The sequence below is a fragment of the Python bivittatus genome, unplaced genomic scaffold (assembly GCF_059951505.1).
Source record: "Python bivittatus isolate LINGU-HERP-01145 unplaced genomic scaffold, Pbiv_v1 ctg000120_np1212, whole genome shotgun sequence".
Classification (NCBI taxonomy): Eukaryota; Metazoa; Chordata; class Lepidosauria; order Squamata; family Pythonidae; genus Python; species Python bivittatus.
Window position 1 is genome coordinate 4,314,489 of NW_028277037.1, and position 17,600 is coordinate 4,332,088.

At 41.8% G+C, this 17,600-nt stretch overlaps 1 protein-coding gene across 1 annotated transcript in view; it reads left to right on the forward strand.

Moving 5' to 3' along the window:
* The first annotated feature begins 1,560 nt into the window (after positions 1-1,560).
* The window catches only part of SSPN (sarcospan), a 29,650-nt gene continuing 13,610 nt past the window's right edge, over positions 1,561-17,600 (forward strand). The window contains exon 1 of the mRNA XM_007423319.4: positions 1,561-2,045. Coding sequence (XP_007423381.1) covers positions 1,764-2,045 — 282 coding nt within the window. The 5' untranslated portion in view covers positions 1,561-1,763. The remainder of the gene's footprint in view (positions 2,046-17,600) is intronic.

Genomic DNA, 17,600 nt, shown 5'->3' on the forward strand with positions numbered 1-17,600 from the left:
AGTCTCGGCATAGTTGAAGATCACAGCATCAAAGACCTTGGTGGTCATCTAGTCCAGCCCCTGCCAATTTAGGAATCTTTGTTCTCTCACATAGAGTGCATTATTACTGCAAAGATTCAGAGAGGCTTTGACAAATGTGAGGGAAGGAAAACAAATTGGTTGGCAAAGTGTCTTTGTCATGAAATCTATGGCTGAGTTTAATTAAACCAGTTAATCAAGCCATCATTTGGTTCATTGCAGTTTGCTGAAGAAGTTCCCATTGGTTGGGTGCAGGCATCATGCTAAGACATAGATGATGCTTTACAACCCACAGTGATTGTATGCCTATAATATACTACACCATAAACAGAACTCTGCATGTCTGAATCTAGCCTACTTGTCAGCAACATTGGCCAGTTCTGAGGTTACAGAGAGAGATTAGCTATTCAAAAGAGGCACCTGTTACAGGAGTGTCCTGGGGTATGGGCAAAAAAGTCAAGACGGCAGCCACGATGGTGGGGTTGAAGCTCTATTTTTATGTGTGTTGATTTTTTTGACCACATTTTTACTTTTTTGACCACATTCTGTGGACACTCCAACCTGTTACTAAGATGGATAGATTTACCTGTATTCTTTCTCTCCTCATCCTGAACCTCTACTTCTCCACAGCTTTCCCAAATGTTTCTTTTCTTTTTCTTTTTTTCAAATTTCTCTATTTTTGCCCGTTCAGCTTTAAAGTTTATTAGGTTATATGGGCAAATCATTTTTCCCCCTCTCTCCTAATCTTCCTCACAGGGTTGCTGTGAAGATAAAACAGTGTTCAAAGGCAAACCAGTCCAATGAGAAGGAATGTGCAAACACTAAAAATGTGTAGGAGTGGGAAAGGACTGGAAGTGAAACAAATGTGGGTGGGGGGTGGGGATTAAAATAAATAAATGGTCCTTCTCCTACACCCTGATAAAAGGTTCATGCCTAGAGATTTGCAAGAAAATAAACAACTCTCTCTGCAAATTTTCTATTTGGACTGTATATTAACGTTAATGTCGCAGATGTGGGAGCAAGCCATACCATTGAATTGTTTTTTTACGCTGATCCACTTGATTATTTTGTTACAATATAAAGACCATCATAAACAAATGCACTTTTTCAATGTTCTCATTCTCGCTGCAACTTAATACAACAAAGGATATTCCCTCCCCGCCCCCCTCCTTCGAAATGCCCAACTCCTTCCGATCCCCTACTTTTTATTTCCACCCTGGGTGCGCAAACCCTCCCTGGTTGGGTTCCGAGCGCCAAAGAAAGAAAACACGTGAAATACTTTCGAGGGTAGATCCTTCGGTCGAATCGTCCAAGCTCCCGGGAAAATCTCTTCCGGCTCGCATGGGACAGGCTCAGCGTCCTCCCGGGAGGGCAAACCCCCCACCAGAGCCTCCGCGGCGCGCGTTCTCACGTGCAAACCCCTCCTCGCCCAAAGCAAGCCGCTGACCAACGCCCAAGCCGGCGAGGCGCCCGCCCGCCTGCCTGCCGGCCGTCCGTCCCTCCGCTACCCCCTCGATGCCCCCCTCTTCACGGGCTATATGTGGCGTTCGGAAACTCTGACAGCCCCCTCCAAAGATTTCCCCTATTTGTTCAGACTCTTCCAAGCGGAGGGACGAGGCAGGCAGGCAGCGGCGCGCGTGGCGGGCGAAGGCTGCCCGCGGGCGATCGCAACCCAGCACCTTCAACCCCCAGGCGCAGCTCGAACGCCCGGCGGCGCAGCCTCTCCTGCCCAAGAGTTCGTCAGGATGAGACCGAAAGAGAAGCCCGCTCCGAGCCCCCCTGGAAAAGAGAAAGGCGGCGCCTCTGGCAAGGAGACAGCAGCAGCCACGGACCAGAAGAGCTGCCCCGGCGATGCCAAGGCGGGCCAGGAAGAGGACGTCCACACGTGCTGTGGCTGCCGTTTCCCGTTGCTGGTGGCTTTGCTGCAACTGGTTCTAGGCGTCTCTATCACAGTCTTGGCCTTCTTGATGGCCGAGTTCAGCCCTTCGCTGCTACTCAGGGAGACTCCATATTGGGCTGGCACGCTTGTAAGCATTCCAGTCTGTTTCTACCATTCCAGGCGCCGTCCCCACCAGCAATGTCGGCTTGCATGGGCCGCTGCCCCGCAGACTAACCGACTGCATGCGCTGCTCCGCCCGTGTTGGTCTTGGTCTCAGCTAACCAGCTCCGCAGGGGATGATGGGTTGGGTGGGTAGGTGGGTGGTTGAGACGGTACAGGTTCTAAGTAAATGGATGTGGCACCATAGACTCTGGGCTGGGGAAAAACACCTAGATTTCTTCTTTGCTTGCTCTACGTGTGCATACTTATCCCAGTTGCACAACTAGGTTAGCTGGAAAGGGGTCTCTTTTGTGCCAGGCTGCCTGCAGGCCCCCAGGCAGATCAGATATAGGCGTGAACCTTTTAAAGGGCATTCCCCGATCTCCAGCCTGGGGACCCAGGGAGGTGAATTTTTATGTTGAGTTGGAAATATGGCTGTGATAGTGGGTTCTTGCGCACAACGCTTGGCCGTTTGCTGAGTTTTGAAAACTGAAAAAGAACCTTTATGCAAAAAGCAGGGCCTGGGTTAGAGGGGACCCCCAGACTGGAAAGCACCAGCCGTATGGTATCTTGGGGGCCTGGTGCCATGAGTAGAAAGCCAGTAAGGCAATTTGTCATCGCGTAGACACGTGATGCCACACGGATTCCAGCATGCTCATCTCAAGCTTGGTCGTATCTCGGAACTGATTTATGTTGATTAAATATGGAGTGGGGGGAAAGTGAGGCACGTATGCGGAGTGTAACTTGAGCATCTTTTCTATATATATTTGATACATCCAGGCCTGTGTTCTGCTCAGCAGTTGAGTTATTTGCTGACACATGTGACTCCATCTGATTATAAACCGATGGAGTCTCTGCACCTCCCACTTTATTTAATTTGACGGTTGGCCCACAAGGCTGTGTTTATTCTATTAGCTAGAGGCACATCTAATGGGACAAGTAGAAAATGAGGATGGGGGTTAGCCCGTGTTCTGTCTTTATTTTCCTTCCCCCTACCCACTCCCATCCATGATTGAAAATTAGGGCAAAATCATTTTTCTGCTATGCCCCCATGGCATTATCTTCATCTCATCCCCAGCTCATGCTTAGTTGTATGGGTCTTAAAGTAGTATTTTCTCCCTAATTTGAACACCATTCCAGGCCAGCCAACTGCATCACAGTCCTTTGCTCTTGGCAAGTGAACTCCAAAACATGTGGAAAACATCAGGTTACCTAACCCCATTCTCCATACTTCTGAAATCCTTGTAACAATCTGATGAAAGAGGGTATAGGCTGAGAAATAATAAGTGTTCCATTCATAGTTCAGTGGATATTGAAACTGAGATCTTGAACAGTCAGTCAGTGCTTTATGGTGGTCGATGACCAGAATACCACTGAAAAGAGGTAGAAATTAAAATTTACAAAATAAAAGAATATAAAAATAAACAATAATTAGTAAATAATATGATCAGTTACAGCAGGTTTTACAAACAATAAAATGACATCTGGCCATGTTCAAAGAACTGGATCATATGGGTTGGCTAACAACAATTGTAGGTGAAATAAATCTGAATGACCTGGAAATTTAATTAATAAGGGAGATATAAAACGTAGCCATGCATTTTTATGAAATGGCAGTGCAGCAATACGTGAATGGTATTTTCAACCACAAGGACAGAGTTTTAAAGAATAAGGGGTTTTTGTGAACTTTCCTTCAAGGACAGCTGTTGGGAGTGTGTTAAAATGTTCTGGGATTAGTTCTCTCCTAAATTTAGGGATGGATATGTGGTTTAAATATCTTGGATGTCTGAAAAATGGAGACTAGCGATGATACAGAATATATTTTATATAGAACATATATATAAAAATGGAGACTAGTGATGATTGTAGAACATATATATTCTACAATCAGTACACAACTACACATTGTTTAAGGTCTTAACAGATGCCTGCAGACATGAAAATTGTGAGATTGTCCCAGATCAAAACAGAAAGGCTCAGAAGAGCCCATTGCCAAAATAGTGGAGATGGGGTGGCGGCGGGGGGGGGGGGAGAACAGCTGCATTTACCAATCTTACCAGAGCTCCATCTCCTCTAGTTCATTGCTTCTGTGCATCATAAAATTAGCCCAAGGAGATCTCATGTCATCTCAACCTGGATCTAATTTCATGCTGTGTTAAGGTACACCAGGGTGCAGCTCCTTACTGTACATTCAAAATGCTTTTCCCTCAGACAGAGAGACAACGGTGTCTCCAGGGAGATGGAGAAAGGCAAAGGATGTCATAGATGTGATGACATCACACAAATGGTGATTATTTGCATGATGATGTCATTGCACCTGCGACATCATTATTGGTGGTTTTATCTGCCTATGAATGGGAAGATGGTCCATTTTTGTAGGGTGCATCTCAAGCGTTTGAGGCAAGGACAGCAAGATGAGGTGCAATATAGACCAGAGAGGCCTCTGTAATCTTACCAAGGAAGCCCCACTCAAAATGTGGGTTGATAAATCAAAGAAAAACTTCTTTAAGATTAAGGAATATATATTTGTAAAGGAATTCAAAGGCCATCTGATGCACCTATCTCCCATGCTATGGCCATGATATATTAAAATATACTCTTACCAAAAGAGTCTGTAGCTGAAGGCAACCAGTTTGTGGCCAGTTCAAGTGGGGCCTTCCCTCTAGGTCAGTGTTTCTCAAACCTGACAACTTTAAGACTTATGGACTTCAACTCCCAGAATTCTAGGAGTTGAAGTCCACTTGTCTTAAAGTTGTCAGGCTTGAGAAACACTGCTCTAAGTCCTCTTTAATGGTCTCACTCTTCATGTTGTTTCAGGAGGTGGACCAGTTGTTACACAGCCCCATCCAGAAAGGGGATGCTTCCCACAGTGTGGATTAAAATTTGAAATGATCAGATAAATTAATACTTTTCATTGAAGAAGTAAAAGAAATGTGTTAAAATATAATCACAAGAATTATCTTAATATCTTTCCTACACGGTCCTGAAAATACCTTGTGCCCTTGCATCTGAAAGTGCCTTCTTTCATTTCAAATGAAGATAAACTCAGTCTAACAGATTGCACATCATTAAAAAGGGGGAAGTAGAATATTGTCTGTCCAGCACCCAAAATAATTTGCTTGTATTCTGGAGTGGGCTGTGTACCATTGTGGAATTCATTTATTAACACCGAAATGGGCAACAGTCCCTTTCTTGCAGCAGAGCAGGACATAGTTGTGAAATAAGAGCAGAAAGTGCTTGTTTTAGCAGCATCCCGTTTGCCTGCCATGGTCAATGATCACTGGATTATCTGTCATTAAGCTATCTAGCTATATTTTTCTATTCCCACCCCTTTTCTCTCACTTTAATATATCATATCTATCTGTCTGTCTGTCATCTACCTACCTACCTATCTTTTTCTATCTATCTATCTATCTATCTATCCATCCATCCATCCATCCACTATCCATCCATCTACCATCTATCTACCTCCTATCATTCTGTCTTCTATCCATATATCTGTCTGTGTCTGTCTGTCTGTCTGTCTAGCTACCTACCTACCATTCTCTCTCTCTCTCTCTCTCCATCCACCCACCATCTATCTACCTCCTATCATTCTTTCTATCTTCTATCCATTTATCTGTCTGTCTACCTACCTATCCTTCCATCCATCCATTTCAAGTGCCCTTCGCTTCACTGTTCCACCACCGCATGTACTTTGCAGCCCACTTTAGCTGCCACGAAAGGATTCTGAAGACCTTTTCCACTTTTTTGGGAAAGGGAGGTTGGCTAGTTTAGTTAGCTAAACTCATCAGCCAGAAATCTTGTTGGCCGTACCTAAGGAGTGACTTTCTCCCTGTGGCTGTTGTTAACACACTATGACAGAGGGGTGAAAGGGAGGGGCTAATGTACTAAATAGAGCCTGATTTATTGAAGAGAACTTTATTAGTGGCAAAACAGTCACGGGGCGCTATGATGAAAAAAAAATCAAGGGCTTCAGTCCTTTCCGTGAAGGAAGAGGAGTTTAGACAGTGAATCAGTGAGAGCAAAATATTCCAGCATGATAAAACTTGAACCAGGATTCATTATCCTTTCCTTTCCTTGGCAGGAAGGAGGATAAAATGTGATTTAAAACTTGAAGAAAGCAATAGCTTATTTATAGAGACAAACTATAGATAAACTTGAGACTTTTTTTTTTAAGGAGTGACTATCCCAGCTTTTCACTGAGCCCTACGTTTGACATTGCCACTTCAAGCTGACATAGACTCATCAACTTACCAAAAGTTGTCTGTGTGTGTGTGCACACACATCAACATATGTCTGTTATCTTTGGTATATATGTACGCATGATTTACCCACAAGGTTAAATAGAATTCTAATACAGATAAGAATTGGCTTTGATTTGAGCTTGACTATTGTTGACTTCATGGACATGTTCTTTGCTTGGCAACACATGGGTGTGGTTTCTCACTGCCTTTTTCTGGGTTTCTGTTTTTCAAATCAACCCCCTGAGGATACCTCAGTGGTTACCCATCCAAATATGAATCACATCTGACCTCCCTTAGCTTGAAGAGCTGAACTAGGAAATTCCTAGTCTGTTCCTGTTTTGGAGCTTCTGAAGTTTACCCAGTTGGATTGAATGACCATATTAACCATGGACCTGAAACTATGACTCTTATGGCTGATATTTTTAGACTGATTTTCTAACTGGACCTATTTTGTAGTAGGGACTCCCCATTTTCTCTGGGACCTAGAGAGGGAGAAACTTTATTTTGGTTAACAATCAGCAAATAGCAAAATAAAATATAGTAGGATACAACAAGGTATCAGTACAACTATGAATACAGTAATAAAATGTGACATGGGATAATCATTAAATCTATAAAATAGATAAGACTAAATAACTAATCCTAAAACGAATCTGTTATCCTAATAAGTTAAAACTAATATTTATGCTAAGATGCACAAAAATGCTAAGAATAGAATGTGAATACTTTGTTACAATTAGTGATCATGTTTTTGCTAATTTACTTATATCTGAGTGGGAGAATACTGAGTGGTACCTCTAGTTACGAACTTAATCCGTTCTGTGACTCTGGTCGCAACTCGAGTTGGTCGCAACTCGAGGTAAATTTTCCCATAAGGTTCAATGTAAATACGGTTAATCCGTTCCGCCTTCCGATTTGGTCACACCACGAGGCAAATTTCCCCATAAGGTTCAATGTAAATACGGCTAATCCGCCCTCCGAATTTGGTCGCACCACGAGGCAAATTTCCCCCATAAGGTTCAATGTAAATACATACGGTTAAACAGTTCTGAAACGTATGCATTTTATTTTTAAACCACAAAAACATGAAAATAGTCGAGATGGTCGACTTCGCCATCTTGTACTCCAAGGCCAGATCAGTCACACGAATACCACGATCGTGCTTTTCTATAATGTCCTTCTTAAGTTCGATCGTCACTTTTTTCTTCAAAGCCTTATTCTTGCCAAGCCTGCTCTGCATTTTCTTTGGAGCCATGCTGACAAGCACACCAAACACCTTCCAAACGCCACAAAACACACCACAAGCCTCACCGAACGTCTCCTTGCTACCGCGATCTCTCCCACAGGAAGCCGTGACCGCGTGGCAGCAGGGAAAATGGCCGTGGATCCAGTTTGTAACTCAGGGCGGAGTTCGCAAGTCGAGGTAAATTTTTGGGGCCGGAGCTGGTTGTATCTCAAAAAATTCGTAAGGAGGGGCGTTCGTAACTTGAGGTACCACTGTATTTGGAAAGTGTGTACTTTGCATTAGAGTAAATAGAATCTATATCTTAAGAAGGTTACATTTGCTAACTGGTAATAGTGTCCCCCCCCCCCCCCTTAGTAAGGAGAATTTCAGCTTTACTGAGATATGGTTCACTCAGATGAGTCTAAGAGTAAACTATACAGTAGTGGTGTTCTTTTGGCTAAGTTACACATTTCTTGGGATGTTCACTTCGTATATTGTCCGAACTAGCCCGGAAGCCATAGAGTAAAGATAAGAGAGATGGGGAAAACAGGGGGTGTGTGTGTGTGGCTGTATTTCTGTATGTGTGTGAGAGAGAGGTGTGGAACATGTCCCAGCAACAACCTTAACATTCTAAATTTTCCTCTTCCCAATTAGCAGTAGAAAAATTAGCAAAGTTAGCAGGGCCTTTTCTTAGCTTGCATGGGAAAAAAAAACCCTAACATGGGCAGCTGTTTTTTTGCATCACTTTACTGGAAGAAGCTACCCTTTCTTTTTTTGCTAGGATTATTCTGGTTTCAGTTTCCTTAACTGGTTTCAGGTTTATGAGTTGGTTTCAGTTCAAGTGGGAGAGACTGATGGTGGGTTCAGATCACAGTTGCTTTGCACTGAATTTGTGGTTCTGATTCATTTTGATTCCTTGATTGTGGGCCATAGCAAATGGTTTATGGAACTCAAAATAGCTTCATGTATAATTTTACAACCCATGTGAAGGTAGGCTATTCTCTGTCTGCCTCTCTGAAATGGGAGTGTCCATTGGGGGAAGTAAGAAAGATGGTGGGCATGGTTGATTTTTTCTTTTTTTTAACACCCCTGGCCTCTCCACGGACACCCTTGCTCTGAAGAATCATACATTACTGGAAAAGACTTCTGGGTGTTCCTATGTCCCCAGTTTTCTAAAAGAGGTCAACTAAAATGCTGGTGGTTCTGGAAAAATCTGATCCCCAAATAAAGAATGTCTATCTTCCTTAATGAAAACCTTAACCTGTCTTTTACTGAGGGAAGAATCTCAGTGCAAGGACCCCCAAAGTGGGCAATTAATATGCTGTATTTACCCAGCATTTTGCATTCAGCCCTATTATATTTCCCTCCCCCAAATGCTAAAAGAAAAAAACAATGTAAAGAATGAAAACTATTTTTAGAATGTTTTCAACAGTTTGAAAATCGAAATATTTCTGATAGCCCTTGAAATAAAAATCCCTGAAGAATCTATTATGAATTATACTGCATATATCCCAGTGTGAGATATACTCCATTTTCAGAAATTGGGCGGGGGGGGGGGGTTGGTTGTTCTTTTTGATTGGGGTTCGTTTGAATTTTCATCAACATTTTGGATTGCATTCAGTTGGAACAGATTTGGGATACTGGAAATAAGGCTATCAAATCTGGGTCTGAAAACATTTGTGTGACCTCATAATGGCAAGCAATGAGTTAGAATGTTCTGTATCTCTTGGCCGCCCTCTGGTGGTCATTCAGATTTTTGCAACCCAGATCTGGTTGCCTTTGTGAAAATCTTCTAAATGGTGTAGAGTGAATGTGATATAGGTAATCCCCAGTTTAAGAACAAGTTCTGTTCCCATGGTCTGTCCTTAAGTTGAATTTGTTTGTAAACCGGGACAGTATTATTGTATAATACTGAATAAGTAGTATTGTATAATTAACTCAAACCATTGTATATTTAACTCAAATCATTGTGTATTTAACTCAAATTTTGTTACAGTAGGCTCTGTTCTTAACTATGGGTCGTCTTTAAACTGGGCATTCTTAACCCTGGGATTACCTGTATATACGTAATGCTGCTTCTTACAGTTTTGATCTTTTAGTGTGGGCCATCAAGCAACTTCAACTGCAGAGTAGTGTTAAAAGGATTGTAAATAAATACATCTATTTTTTCCTAATTTCTTAATTAATTTTTAAATTTTACTTATTAAAGTGTTGAAACACAGAAGAAAAGAATCTAGATTAAACAGTGATTATACACTAAAGAAAAGACCCAACTTTGTCACAGGGATTGAAGTGAACTAAACATACAACAAAAATTCTAATTAAGATCAATAGGATCAATATAAATAAATATAAATACCAATATAGAATTAATTCAGTTGTTATCTATCACTAAATTTAGACCATACAGCAACATGTACATAGATTTTTCAAAAATAGACAACAAACTCGTATGCTGGATCTATTCCTTAAAATCAGGAGAGTGACTTTCTTTCCAGTTATGTGGAATTATCCTCTTTGCTAACCTCTTTGCTAATCTGTTCTATGGAGCCAAAAATGCCTCATGAGAATCAGTTGGAGTTGGATGGCATAAGTCATAGGAAGTGTATTTCACATGTTTTAACACCAGGATTTTTCAAAATTGGATTTCTCCATTTTTCTTTCCACAGATCCAATATATATGATACAAATTTAATTTCACATCTTAATATCTTATAAAATAGAATTGTAGGTTTTTGTTCAAGCATAGCATCTTTTCAAAAAGCTAGAATTACCTCTGAAACTGCAAAAGCATCTGGGCCATATTTTTTATATTAATGCATGTTTAAGATGTGTGTACGTGTGGGAAAAAAAATTCCCCTCTCGCCCCTATGGGTGGTCTGTGTCTTTCTCAATCTCAGGTCTTCTACCAGAGGCCTGGGAGTTTGAAGGTTCTGCGCAGTATCTTAGCTGTTCCTAGTGCTGCACTCTTCTGGACAGAGAGCTCTGATGTTCCTGAGGTCTGTTGGACCCAGTCTCCCACCTTAGGAATCACAGTCCTGAGTGCCCCTACCACCACTGGGACCACTTTGGCCTTGACTTTCCACATCCTCTCTAGTTCTTCCTTCAGGCCCTGGTACTTCTCCAGCTTCTCATACTCCTTCTTCCTGATGTTGCTGTCACTTGGCACTGCTACATCTATCACCACTGCCGTCCTTGTCTACTACCACAATGTCTGGTTGATTGGCCAGCACCTGCCTGTCCATCTCACAGGATCTTAGTCCTGTTATTCTCCACAACTTTCTGTGGAATCTCCCATCTGGACTTGGGAGGGTCTAGCCCATACACTGTGCTGATGTTCCTGTACACAATGCCAGCTACGTGTGGATCTTTCATGATCAGCACTGGCCTTCCTTGCGTTAGCCAATCTGGGTGGGAGCCTGTTGCTAGCAGCTGGTTCATCTGTACTGCTAGGCATTCATGCACCGCAGTTAGTTTCTTTAGCCACTAGGTGTGGATCATGTCTGGGACAGGCGCTGACCAGCTCTTCAGGTTCTTGACCTGCTGTTGGACGTCTGCTGCTGTGTTGGTGACCAGTTCCTGTTCTGGGAGGTTGCTGTGGTTTGCTTTCAGGTCCTGCAACCACTTTGCACTGGTGTTACGTGTCTTCTCTTTCTCCCATATGTTCTTCTGGTACTGTTCAGTTTCTGCTGTTGGTGGCTCTGTTGTTACTGTGTTGTTTCACTGCAGTTGGGAGTACACCTTGGATGGTTCTTTGCAGAACAGGTTATTTATCTTCTTGGACTCTGCTTCTCCAGTATATCTCCTTAGCCTGGCAGCCTTTGTTTAGCAGTCTCTGGGGCTTCAGATGGAGTCAGGCCCTTGTGAGAGCAGCCTCCTCTTCACTATGCTGAAGTGTTGGGTAACTAGCTGTTTCTCAGTTAGTGTGGATGTAGGTCTTCTGTCCATCCATAGTTCCCTCATGCATTTCATATATCCCCTTTCATTAGGTCTACTGTTATAGTAGCATTCCATCAATGTCCATGTATGGTTTGTGTCAGTAGCCCACTTATCATCCTGGTTTCCCAACATCTGACACAGACCTTGTTAATCTAAGTGACATCTGAGCTGGCATGACTCTCTTAGTTCGCATCACTCTCATATCTGAGGTAGGCAGGTGAAGTGTTAGGGGGCCTTTGCCCAAGGATCCCTACTGGTAAGATAAGTGCCAGCCAGGATTCAAACCCCAGTCTCCTGCATCAGTCTAACCACTACAGTCTCCAGCTGTCATATTTTTTAATTAATACAGATGTGCGTGCATATGTGTAATTTTTTTTATCCTGCCTTTATTATTTGTATAAATAACTCAAGGTGGCAAACATACGTAATATTCCTCCTCCTATTTACCCACAACAACAACCCTGTGAGGTGAGTTGGGCTGAGAGAGGATGACTAGCCCAAAGTCACCCAGCCAGATTTCATTCCTAAGGCGGGACTAGAATTCACCGTCTCCTGCTTTCTAGCCTGGTGCCTTAATCACCACACCAAACTGGCTCTCATTATTGCCAAACATACAGAGAAGATAAGTCAAACTTGAGACAAAATCTCTCAAAATCTTTAAAATAACCATTGAAGTATTAATCCCTTGTTTAGCCCAAGCATTCCAAGAGATCAGCTTTTCTGCTATTTTCAAGTTTGAATTATATCACAGCATCAATTTCTCATGTGATTCAGAATCAAAACATACTCACCTGTTCATAACCAAATATCTAACAGCTTTCACAGCAGGAAATTAAGATCCTAATTTAGTATACCTGGACCCTAAAACTAGGCCAATGGTTCAAGAGCCAAACTAAAATTAAAGGAGACATCCTTGTCGAATACTATAGTGTCATTTAATGGATTAAGAGACATTACTGATTAACTCTACCCATAGAATGAAAATACCAGATTGTAATCCAATAAACAAACATTAATGAAAACCTGTATCTTCTCAAATCATAAATTCAGTCTGGACCATATCAAAGGCCTTTTCAACATCCAACAAAATTAGATTCAAGTCTATCTGTGGATATTCATGATATCAATCACCAGGCAAATAATATCAGATGCTTGTCTATTTTTTATAAATCTCAATTTATAAATATACTCTATAAATAAGATGATATAGTATGAGGCATGAAATGACCTTGTCAGATTGTATGAAAAACTGCCTTCTCCTAAATGAATTTTAAGAAGTGCTTCCCAGATCCTGGTCTGGGGTCCTTGCCTTCAAATTGACTTGGATGAAAAGGTGGAAGATATACTTGCCAAGTTTGCAGATGACACCAAGTTAGGTGGGTTAGCTAATACTTCAGCAGAAAGAAATTTAGAACATAAGGCTATGAAAAGAACCCTGCAGGGCCAAGTCCTAGTCCTCTTTCATCCACCGTTTTGTGTCCCACAGTTGTCACCTGGATGCCTTTGGGAAATTCAGAAGTTGGAAGCCACCCTTCCCCGCAACCAGTACTCAAGGCGTCCTCCCTTTGATTCAGGAGTTAGTAAACAGCCATCAGTATTAGCAACCATTGAAAACCTGATACTCCACAAATCTCTCCTGTCCTCTTTTAAAACCATCCAAATTGGCTGCCACTAACATAGCTGCTGCCAACAAATTTCACCATTAAATTACTTGCTGTGTAAGAAAGTATTCTGTTCCAAGCTAAAGGACCCCAGTTACAAGAAGTATGTTCTGTAGCCTCTAATCAATGTGGGTTCCTTTTTTATTTGCATCATATCCTTCTTGAGATGTGGCAACCAGAATTGTACAACATACTCCAAGCGTGATCTCACCAAATAAGGGCATTTTTGTGGATGGCTCCTAGAAGCGTTGGTGCATCCAGTCAGCTCATCTGTCTACTGAAGATTTTTTGTGATGACAAAGCAGCAACAATAGAATGAAACTTGGAACAAGTCAAAGATTCAAAACTGAGAAAAGATATGCCAAGTATACTTCACCCAATCTATTTAACTTATATCCAGAGTATATTTTGAGAAGTGCTGGGCTAGAAGAAACATACTGTAAGTGGGAATTAATATTGCTGGAAGATCTATTAACAACCTTATATATGCTGGTGATGTATCAATTGGTGCCTAGAATTGAGGAATACTTAAGGAACCTCTTACAGGGGAAGGACTAGAGTGCAAAATCTGGTCTGATCCTCAGTATTTTAAAAGCTAAGTGTATAGTAGGCAATACCAAACCAATGAAAATAGGTGAACAAGTAGTGGAAGAGACTTGGTCTTCCTGGGCTAGAAAATCCACAGGCATGGTAACTGTAGCCATGAAATACAGAAATAAAGTTTTTGGGAGAAAGAATATGACAAATCTAGACAAAATATAAGGGTGGAGACATTACACTGCTAACAGAGATATGCGTTGTCAAGGCCATAGTCTTCCCACTCAAAAGCCTGTGAAAGCTAAACCATCAGAAAGGTTGAACAAAGAAAAATCGATGCCTGAAAATTGTGAAAGTATTTTGGACAGCAAGAAGACTGAATCATTCCATACTAGATGAAGTAAGACCAGACAGTTCCTTGGAAGCTCTAATAAAGAAGCTAAAGCTTAAATATTTTGGACACATAATGCAGGAGCAAGAGACACTGGAAAAGACCCTGAAGACTGGGAAAATGGAAGGCAATCAATAATTAATTGATTATGTGCCATCTAGTCACTTTTGACTCCCTAATGACCACGCAGATAGATTTTCTCCATGACGATCCATCCCTAACCTGGTCTTTCAGGTCTTCCAGTGGTGCAGTCAATGAAGACACTGACAAAGGACCAGACAGTTAGATACTATCACTGATTTCATGAGCATGAGCTTATAAGAACTCAAAGAAGCTATTATTGACAGGCAATCTGAGTGATTTGTTGTCCTTTGGGTCATGAAGAACCAGAGGTGACTGAACAATTGAACAACCACCACAAAGTTACCTTCTTAGTAGTTCTGTTTTCAACCCCCGTCCTAATGATGTCAAGCAGAGAATTCAAAGAAACTGTATATTGAGTTAATATTTTAATTGAGCAGCCCGCCATGAGACCAAGATTCCTTTTCTGACCAGTTACCCCTATTTCAGAAATCATTCATGTATTGACAAACTTTGGATTGTTTGTGCCAGTAGGCATCACTTTACACTGTACTGCATTTGCTCTTCTGAAGCTGTTCCAATTTGGAAAGATCTTTTTGTTGATCCTCACAATGCCCCGTTGATTTTACCACCCTGAATAGTTTGGTATCATCAGCAAGCATGGGAACTTAATTCCTTAGCCCTAACTCCAGATAATTTGTGTACAAGTTAAACAACATTTGCAACACCATCTCTGGGAGACTCCAGTTTGAAAACTGTCCATTTATTCTTGCTTTCTATTTCCTATTTTTAATTAGTTGTCAGCCCAGGAGAGTACTTGTCTACTTCTCCCATGGCTGCTATTTGCTCAGGAGCATTTTGTGAAGGACTTGGTTGAAGACATTTTGAATGTCTAGGTATGAAGTATCTGTTGAGTCACCCTTGTCTACATGCTTGTTGACATCCTCAAAAAGGTCTAGAAATCTCATCTTTGCAGTATTCAGCAAGGCTTCCTCCTCAATTGGTTTGCTTAATGTATTTTCTCTTGCTATTATTTACTCTTGAAATAATACTTCCAACTCTTCTCCCCAGCACAGATGTTAAACTAACTGGCCTGTAGTTCCCATAATTGCCCCTCAATTCCCTTTTTTAAAAATTGGTTTACCTTGGCCATATTCCAGTTTTTAGGAATAGATGTAGATATTAAAGGGAATATTTTTGTAAAAATATTTTTAAAATTCATATTTAACTGCTTAGAAACTCTTGGATAGATACCATCTAGACCTAGGTATTTATTTGTTTTGGGTTTATCAATTTGACTTTTAACCTTATTCTTCATTACTTCTATTCGTGTTTGTCCAAGTTACCTCAACCCAAAAAGCTTGGAATCAGGCTGGGGGTGTCTGCAACGGGGAAGCAAAATCTGCAAGATGGCTGGAGCATGTTGTGACTGAAACCCCCGCCCTTTGGTATATGCAGTTACAAAAGGTGCAAGGCTTCTGTTGTGATGCCCTTGGCCTCTTGCAGATTTTGACACACAAACATACATACTTCTGTGGATGAATCTGACATAGGCATCTATTCTACATCCTCAATGGTGAAAACATGTAATTTCTTTGCTGTTCTCCTGTTCTCATCTAGCAGTCTCCATCTTTTAATGGCCCAATGGCTTTCTTGGTTGGTTGTGATGCTGGGACTTCCATGTACTCTGAGTTGATTTAGATCGATTAGAAAAATGGGCTGAAAGTGACAGAAGGAAATGTAATAGTGACAAACACAAAGTTCTTGATTTGAGGAAAACACAGATATGAGTTGGGAAACACTTGGCTTGGCCATAATACTTGTGGAAAAGAGCTTGAAATGGTGATTGACTGCAAACTGAGTGGGAGGCAGCAGTGTGATGTGGCTGCCAAAAAAACAATTTTAGCCTGCAGTTCCAAATCACAGGAAGTTCCACTTTATTCTGCTTTTGTTAGGCTCCACCACAAGTGGTATGCTTAGTCCTGGGCAGCCAAGGCCCTGGAAAAGATATTCAAATGCTGTGATGTGTCTATACCTACAAAGATCAGAATCATGCAAGCCATGATATTCCCCGTGACACTCTATGGAAGTGAAAGTTGGACTTTAAAGAAGCAGGATAGGAAGAGTATTGATGCCTTTGAACTTTGGTGTTGGAGAAGACTCCTGAGAATTCCGTGGGCAGCCAAGAAAACAAACTGAGAGATCATCGTACAAATCAAGCCACAATTCTCACTTGAAGCATAAATGACCAGGCTCAAATTATCCTACTTTGGACACATTATGCGAAGACCCAGCTCTCTGGAAAAGGCTGCAGTGCTGGGAAAGGTAGAAGGAAAGAGAAGAAGAAGACAACCAGCAAGGTGGCTAGACTTAGTTACAGGGGCAATGAGTGCACCATTGAGACACTTGAAAGAACAAGTTTGTTCTCTTCATCCATGATTCGGCTGTCAAGGCTTTCTTGAACCGAGCCCAGATTGTCTTTGGCCTGTGCCATCTGTCGCTCAGATCCTTGGCTGCTTCCACCATGCAAGTTTATGGATCACTTGACGGTCATTAGATACGTTCTTGTTTTACGACTGGAGCATGAAGGGGTTTTGAATTGAATCTCAAGTTTCATAGAGATGGTAAAGAAGGAAGGACACAGACTTCTTCAAGCCTGTTCTTCTCTAGCTATTATGGCAGTGGATAAGAGGCACTGAAGTCCAATACATTCAGGAGGCAGAAGGGTTGGGGGAAAGTGGCATTGATTAAACCTGAGAAAGTAGCAGAATTTCCTGGAGGATCCTTGGTATTTATGGCATTTTTTTCCTTGGTAGCTTGGTTGGTATCTGCTGTCAACGATGTAAAAAGGCAAATACATGGGAAGAATTGAGCAAATGATAGGACCTGAATATAAATGCATGCAACAGAGGGGAAAAAAAGAGGAAACTAGAGACTGATGTCTTCTTGTAGTGATATTTTCAGGCAATCGAATTCTGTTCTTTGTCTTATTGAAAATGACACAGTGGAACCTGCATGGCCCAAAGATCTGCCTTTAGATGCTGCAGTTCTCGTGAGAAATCAATATCCTCAACAGACAAATTGTTCCCTAAAGCTCAAATCCATGGGTGTGTGTGTGTGTGTGTGTGTTTCTGTGTGTTTCTGTGCCACGTGTGATAATGCCATTTGAAAGGGAAACTTGTAGGATTCAGTGCGAGTCTAGGGGCTGCATATGTGTGAAGGAGTCTCAATGTCCACAGTCTGAAACACCCTTTGCAGGGGCTGAAGACCTGTGGAAATTGTCCTTTCTGAGAAAATGTGCTTAGGAATGCTGCATTTCCAAGCACATGTACTAAAGGGAACGTCACACCAGGGGTATCAGCAGCAATGGCCACTGGCCTCAGAATGGCAGGCCTGACCAAGGAATCAAAGCCCCACCCATTTTAACATGCATTCATAGTCATCGCTGCAAATACCTTTGGGT